Source organism: Buteo buteo, chromosome 11 (genome assembly GCF_964188355.1).
Source record: "Buteo buteo chromosome 11, bButBut1.hap1.1, whole genome shotgun sequence".
NCBI lineage: Eukaryota > Metazoa > Chordata > Aves > Accipitriformes > Accipitridae > Buteo > Buteo buteo.
Genome location: NC_134181.1, coordinates 1,419,718 through 1,426,713, shown reverse-complemented (window position 1 = coordinate 1,426,713; position 6,996 = coordinate 1,419,718). Strand labels below are relative to the sequence as shown.

Genomic DNA, 6,996 nt, shown 5'->3' with positions numbered 1-6,996 from the left:
AGCGCTCGCTGTGTCCATTCCCTGGGGAGCTGTGTGGATCTCTGGGGGCTGGCGGGGATGGGGACGGGGCAGGCTGGCCGGAGCCCTGGGGTCTGCAGTGCAGACCCCAGGGCTCCGGCCAGCCTGCCCCGTCCCCAACCCTGCCAGCACATCCAAATCCCATGGCACAGGAGCCCCGTCTGCTCCCCTGTGCCTTGCGTTCCCTTCGCTTGGATTTGCAGACTCGGCGTTTTCTAGCTCTGTTCTCAAAGCCTCTGTTGATAAAGCTAAAAATTCATGGCACGTACCAGCGCGCTCTTTAGCCGAGCGGCAGCCGGGGAGGGGGGAAGCCGGTGGCTGTCGGTCCGGATTCCTCCTGCTTGTGTTTCCCCGGGGGTAAGCGGTGTTTTGCCACTCCTCAGCCGGCACTGGGGTTGCACGTGCACCGGCTTCAGCTAGACACGTGGCACGCGTTGGCCGTAACTCCCTGCCGTACTGGCACTCGGTGTGAGCAAGGCACCGTGGCAGCCTGGGACCCCATTCCCAGCGTGTCCAGCTGAGCTGCTTTCATCTGTGCCGGAGCCGTGGGGTGCTCTGTGCCATGGGGAAGGGTTCCTGGCACCCCGCAGGAAGGAGCGGAAGCGGTCAGCGGGAACGACCGCGGGATCGGCCTTTTCATGAAGCCGTGAATGGCTCTTTGGCAGCTGAGCGGCTCCAGGCATCAACACCAGCCAAAGGCACATGATGGTCAGATGGGTCCCGCGTCCCCCAGCCTGCCTGAGCTCCCTCCGGCGCCAGGCTTTGCCGGGGTGCAGGCACAGCATCACATTTAATTGTGCCTTTGATGATCCCTATTGGACCCATCGCTCGCCCCATGGCAAAACACCTTCCCCGGGGCCAGGCCAGGCTGGTGGGTCTGATGGGGATCCCAGCCCCACGCACGGGGATTGGGAGGGGCGCTTGGGCTCCTGCAGTGAGCGGGATCCCACCAGGGTCCCCAAGGTGCGTGGACACCGCAGGGCACACGGGACCCCAGTGTCTGTGGACCCTCCCCCAGGGCACGTGGACCCCCCAAGACACACAGTCCCCCAGAGCGCAGGGATCCCCCCAGCACACACAGGATCCCAGGACACTTGGGGACCCCAAGGTGCACGGTCCCCCAGGGCACAGAGGACCCCTATGGCACACAGCCCCCCAAGGTGCATGGCCCCGGGGGGTGCATGGACCCCCTCCAGGGCATGTGGGATCCCCGGGCACGTGATGACCTGAAGCAGTCAGGCTCCCTAAGGCCATGTCGGGGGTCCGGCAACCCCGGCCTCTGTGGTGGCTCCCCCGGCTGCCGGGGTGCCGCCGTCATGCGGGTGCCCACCCTCCTCGGGAGGAGGAGCCGCGGGAGCCGGGGCAGAGAAAGGGCCCTTTCTTCCCCATCACCCTGGGCCGGCGGTCGCGCGGCTGCGGGGACACCAGGCAGGGCTGGCGAGGAGGGCAGCCGTGACACCAGGAGTCCCGGCGGGCACGCGGCATCCCCGGCACGTCCCCAGGTGGTGGGAGCCCACGTCCCCAGTTCCTCCACGTCCCCTCGGCCTCGCCGCCGGCGTTGCGGGAGCACTGGCGGGACAGGACGGGGGCTCAGGGGGTGTGCGGGCACTGCGGGGGGCCCTGGGGCTGAGGTGGGGACCATGTCGATGCTGGCCCCCCTGCGCCTGCTACGTGAGCCCTGGAATGCCAGCGAGGGCAACCAGAGCAACACCAGGGCCGGCAGCGCCTGGTGCCAGGGGCTCAACATTCCCAGCGAGCTCTTCCTCACGCTGGGACTGGTGAGCCTGGTGGAGAACCTGCTGGTGGTGGCTGCCATCCTGAAGAACAGGAACCTGCACTCGCCCACGTACTACTTCATCTGCTGCCTGGCCGTCTCCGACATGCTGGTGAGCGTCAGCAACCTGGCAGAGACACTCTTCATGCTGCTGATGGAGCACGGCGTGCTGGTGGTCCACACCAGCATTGTCCGCCACATGGACAACGTCATCGACATGCTCATCTGCAGCTCCGTTGTGTCCTCCCTCTCCTTCCTGGGGGTCATCGCCGTGGACCGCTACATCACCATCTTCTATGCCCTGCGCTACCACAGCATCATGACGCTGCAACGGGCTGTGGTGACCATGGCCGCCATCTGGCTGACCAGCACCGTCTCCAGCACTGTCTTCATCACCTACTGCCACAACAATGCCATCCTTCTGTGCCTCATTGGCTTCTTCTTCTTCATGCTGGTCCTCATGCTGGTGCTCTACATCCACATGTTTGCCCTGGCCCGCCACCACCTCCGCAGCATCTCCAGGCAGCAGAAGCAGCCCACCGTCTACCACGACAGCAGCCTGAAGGGAGCCGTCACGCTCACCATCCTCCTGGGCGTCTTCTTCATCTGCTGGGGGCCCTTCTTCTTCCACCTCATCCTCATTGTCACCTGTCCCACCAACCCCTTCTGCACCTGCTTCTTCAGCTACTTCAACCTTTTCCTCATCCTCATCATCTGTAACTCAGTCATCGACCCCCTCATCTATGCCTTCCGGAGCCAGGAGCTCCGGCAGACGCTGCGGGAGGTGGTCCGCTGCTCCTGGTAGGCAGCAGGACATGGGTAACGGCACGGCCGTCCCTGCCGCAGGATGGATGGACGGACGGACAGACGGATGGATGGGATGGGATACGCCGTGGGGCATCCCCCTCCAGCACCCCGATCTGGGCTGACGGGTTCGTGGTACCCAATAAAAGGCTCTTTGCAGTGATGCTGTGGCTGGCACCGAAATGCAGCCCCCGGGGGAGCCCCGGGGCACCGGGGCGGGGGGGGGGTGGTGGTGTCGGCCCTTCCCGGCCCCACCGTTTATTTGAAGCTCGATTGCTCCCGGTTGCTGTTGTAGGGCCGCGGCTGCCTGCACCGACCCCGGGGCCGGAGAGGCGGGGAGGGGGGGGACGGACGGCACCGGGAGGGACCGGCGGGGTGTTGGAGCAGCCCCGGGAGCGGGGTGGCGGGAGGCCGGTCCCCGCGGGGGTTGTGGGGGGCGGCCAGAGCCGCCCCCCGGACAAAGGGGCTCCTCGCCGCCGCCTTTGTTCTCGGGCCGCGCCCGCCGCCGCCCGCCCCGGCCCCGCCGCGGGGAGGGGGGGAGCTCCTGGCGCCCGGGACCCCCGGGGCGGCCCCCCCCGGGGCTCGTCCCTGCCCCCCCCTCCCATGACGGGCCGAGGGTTGGGGTGCTGCCCCCCCCCAGCACCTCCCGCCGCCCCGGGATGCTCCCGCCGTGCCTGGCTGGTCCCCGGTCCGTGCCCCCCCGCGGGTACCGGGGTGCCCCCGCAGCGCGGCTGGCCGTGCCGGGCGGGTGCCCTCCGCCGTGGGTGCAGGGGGTCCCCTCCACCGTCCCGCGCCCTCCCCCCCTCCCCCCGCCGTGGGCGCCGGGGGTGCCCGAACCGGCGGAGCCCGGGGCGGGGCAGGGGCGGGGCAGGGGCGGGGCCCGGGGCGGGGCGGGGCCGGGGCGGTGGCGGCGGCGGCGGTGCCGCAGGGTTGTTGCGGCGCTGCGGCGGCGGCCGCCGATTGGCTGCGGGGCGGCGGTGACGTCAGCGCCCGGCCCGGTGCGGCGCCGGGCGCCTATAAAGGCAGCGGCGGCAGCGGAGCCGCCCCCCGCGCTCCCGGTGCCGCTCCTGCTCCTGTTCCTGCTCCCGTTCCCTGTTTCCCGTTTCCCGCTCCGCTCCGGCCCAAGGCCCGGCCCTGCAGCACCATGAGGGAGATCGTCCACATCCAGGCGGGGCAATGCGGCAACCAGATCGGCGCCAAGGTAACGGCGGCCCCGCCCCGCCGCTGCGGAGACGAGCGGCGGACAAAGACACCGACACCCACCCACCCCCCCCTTTCTCCTCTTCCTCCTCCTCCCCGCCGCGCCCCCCCCCCCCCCCCTCCCGCCGCACCGGGCGGACAAAGGGCCCCGCCCCCCCCCCGCCGCCGCCTTTGTCCGCCCTTCAGCACCGCGGACAGCGCCCGCCCCGCGCCCCGCCGCCAGGGGGCGCCCTGCGCCGCCCCGCCCTGCCCCGCCCTGCCCTGCCCGCGGGGGGGGGGGGGGGAAGGTGGGAATGGGAGGGGGGTCCCGGTGTCCGTGTGTCCGTCCCCCCCTCGCTGAGCCCTGTGCCCCCAGTTCTGGGAGGTGATCAGCGACGAGCACGGCATCGACCCCAGCGGCAACTACGTGGGCGACTCCGACCTGCAGCTGGAGCGCATCAGCGTCTACTACAATGAAGCCTCTTGTAAGCGACCCCCCCCCCCAGCACCCCCATCCTGAGCAGGGGGGGACACCCCCCTGTCCCTTTTCCACCCCCCTCCCCAGCTGCAGGCAGGTCCTGCGTCTACTGGGGCGGGGCAGGCAGGTACATGCACCCACCCCACAGGACCCTGGGGGGGGGGGAGACATATGCACCCACCCCGTGGGGACCCTGTGCTCTTGGGGGGGGGGGGGGCCATGACACATGCACCCACCCCGTGGGGACCTTGTGCTCTGGGCGGGGACAGACATGACATGTGCACCCAGCTCCATGGGGCCCTGAGGTGCTGGGGGGGGACGGACATGACACACACACAACTCTTGCACTCAGCCCTGTGGGACCCTGTGGTTTGTTTGGGGGAGGGGGGGGGTTGCAGATGTGTATCCAGCCCCGTGGGACCCCCACTGTGTGTGTGGGGAGAAATGTGCCCCCAGCCACACAGGGACACTGTGCTCTGGGGGGGGGGGGGGGGGGGGGAGGAGAACACAACACATGCGCCCAGCCCTGTGGGACCCTGCAGGGTGGGGTGGGGCACCCCCGGGTTGGGGGTCGGGGGGGGGGCAGCAGCAGGTCCCCTCCGGCACGGGGTCTCTCGCAGCTCACAAGTACGTGCCTCGCGCCATCCTGGTGGACCTGGAGCCGGGGACGATGGACAGCGTGCGCTCGGGTGCCTTCGGCCACCTCTTCCGCCCCGACAACTTCATCTTCGGTAGGTCCTCGGGGAGGGGGATGCCATAACCCACGTCCCCGGACCCCTCCCCGGCTGTCGCCGTCCCCAGGGCGCTCGGCGGGTGTATCCCCACCTGCGCCGCGGGGCCCGGCACAGCCGGCATGCCGCCAAACCTTTGCCGTTTCCGCTTCCCACCCCGCCCCGGTCTCAGATCTTGCCGATGCCGCCGCCGGCAGCGCCCCGTCCCATCCCCGGCGTGGGCGCGGGGGGTGCCGGCGGCCATCGGGTGCCTCTTTTTTTTTCCGCCCACCCCTGGCAGGGCAGAGCGGGGCCGGGAATAACTGGGCCAAGGGGCACTACACGGAGGGGGCCGAACTGGTGGACTCGGTGCTGGACGTGGTGCGGAAGGAGTGCGAGAACTGCGACTGCCTGCAGGGCTTCCAGCTGACCCACTCGCTGGGCGGCGGCACTGGCTCCGGCATGGGCACCCTCCTCATCAGCAAGGTGCGGGAGGAGTATCCCGACCGCATCATGAACACTTTCAGCGTGGTGCCATCCCCCAAGGTGTCAGACACGGTGGTGGAGCCCTACAACGCCACGCTCTCCATCCACCAGCTGGTGGAGAACACAGATGAGACCTACTGCATCGATAACGAAGCTCTCTACGACATCTGCTTCCGCACCCTCAAGTTGGCCACCCCCACTTACGGTGACCTCAACCACCTCGTCTCGGCCACCATGAGTGGCGTGACCACCTCCCTCCGCTTCCCTGGTCAACTCAACGCCGACCTCCGCAAGCTGGCCGTCAACATGGTGCCCTTCCCACGTCTCCACTTCTTCATGCCGGGCTTCGCCCCACTGACGGCCCGCGGCAGCCAGCAGTACCGCGCCCTCACCGTCCCCGAGCTCACCCAGCAGATGTTCGATGCCAAGAACATGATGGCCGCCTGTGACCCCCGCCACGGCCGCTACCTCACTGTGGCCACCGTCTTCCGGGGCCGCATGTCCATGAAGGAGGTGGACGAGCAGATGTTGGCCATCCAGAGCAAGAACAGCTCCTACTTCGTGGAGTGGATCCCCAACAACGTCAAGGTGGCCGTCTGCGACATCCCTCCCCGGGGGCTGAAGATGTCCTCCACCTTTATCGGCAACAGCACAGCCATCCAGGAGCTCTTCAAGCGTATCTCGGAGCAGTTCACGGCCATGTTCCGCCGCAAGGCCTTCCTCCACTGGTACACGGGCGAGGGGATGGACGAGATGGAGTTCACCGAGGCCGAGAGCAACATGAACGACCTGGTGTCCGAGTACCAGCAGTACCAGGACGCCACGGCCGAGGAGGAGGGCGAGATGTACGAGGACGACGAGGAGGAGTCGGAGGCCCAGGGTGCCAAGTGATGCCTGACGCCCGCTGCCTGCAGCTCCCCGGCTTCGCGCTGCTGCACCCCCCCACCCCGGGCCCTGGCCGGGCTCCCCCCGTGCGGCCCTTCGGTGTCTCCTGACCCTGTCCCCCCCTGAGCCGGCTCGGCCCCCCCCACCCCTCCCTCCTGCCTCCCCCCTTTTCGTTTTTTACTGGTTCGTGTCTATTATTTTTTTTGAATACTTAATAAATTTATTGCTGTCCAGGTACCACCTGTCTGTGGCTCCTTTGGCGGGGGGGGACGGGACGGGACACAATGGACCTTCTACTGGGGGCAACTCGGGGGTTTGAGCTTGTTAACAAGGGGACTTGGGGACCCCACGTGCCCAGGGTGGCCGTGCCCGAGCCCTGGTCCCCTCCCAGATAGTTCCTGTCCCTTTGCCCCCCTGCCCTGTGCCCCACAGCTCCAGCCCCCCGGGGCTGGGGGTGCGGTGCCTGGGAGGGTGGCTGCGCCTTTGTCCCCACTGTCCCCCTTCTCCATGCTGGGGTGGTGGCTGCCCCCTCCCTGTGCCAGGACAACGTTGGCCCTTTGTCACCCCAAACCGAGGTGGGGGCACGGACCCCTGGGTGCTGCCCCCGGCCCTGTGGCCCCAGGGCTGGGCACGTGTCTGGCTTTGGGGGATCCAGGGCACCC

At 68.7% G+C, this 6,996-nt stretch overlaps 1 protein-coding gene across 1 annotated transcript; it reads left to right on the top strand.

Annotated features, from left to right (window-relative positions):
• The first annotated feature begins 1,658 nt into the window (after positions 1 to 1,658).
• TUBB3 (tubulin beta 3 class III) lies at positions 1,659 to 6,569 on the top strand. The gene is made up of 6 exons (XM_075039314.1): positions 1,659 to 2,593; positions 2,639 to 2,724; positions 3,619 to 3,797; positions 4,152 to 4,260; positions 4,874 to 4,984; positions 5,265 to 6,569. Exons 1-6 carry the CDS (start codon positions 1,659 to 1,661, stop codon positions 6,338 to 6,340), a joined length of 2,496 nt encoding a protein of 831 aa, XP_074895415.1. The 3' UTR covers positions 6,341 to 6,569.
• Positions 6,570 to 6,996: the final 427 nt, after the last annotated feature.

What these genes read in the sequence shown, in the direction of transcription:
- TUBB3 (XM_075039314.1), top strand. Translation starts at nt 1,659, where the DNA reads ATGTCGATGCTGGCCCCCCTGCGCCTGCTACGTGAGCCCTGGAATGCC. An exon ending in GCAACCAGATCGGCGCCAAG is followed by an intron (nt 3,798 to 4,151) that starts GTAACGGCGGCC and finishes CTGTGCCCCCAG; the next exon opens with TTCTGGGAGGTGATCAGCGA. An exon ending in CCCCGACAACTTCATCTTCG is followed by an intron (nt 4,985 to 5,264) that starts GTAGGTCCTCGG and finishes CACCCCTGGCAG; the next exon opens with GGCAGAGCGGGGCCGGGAAT.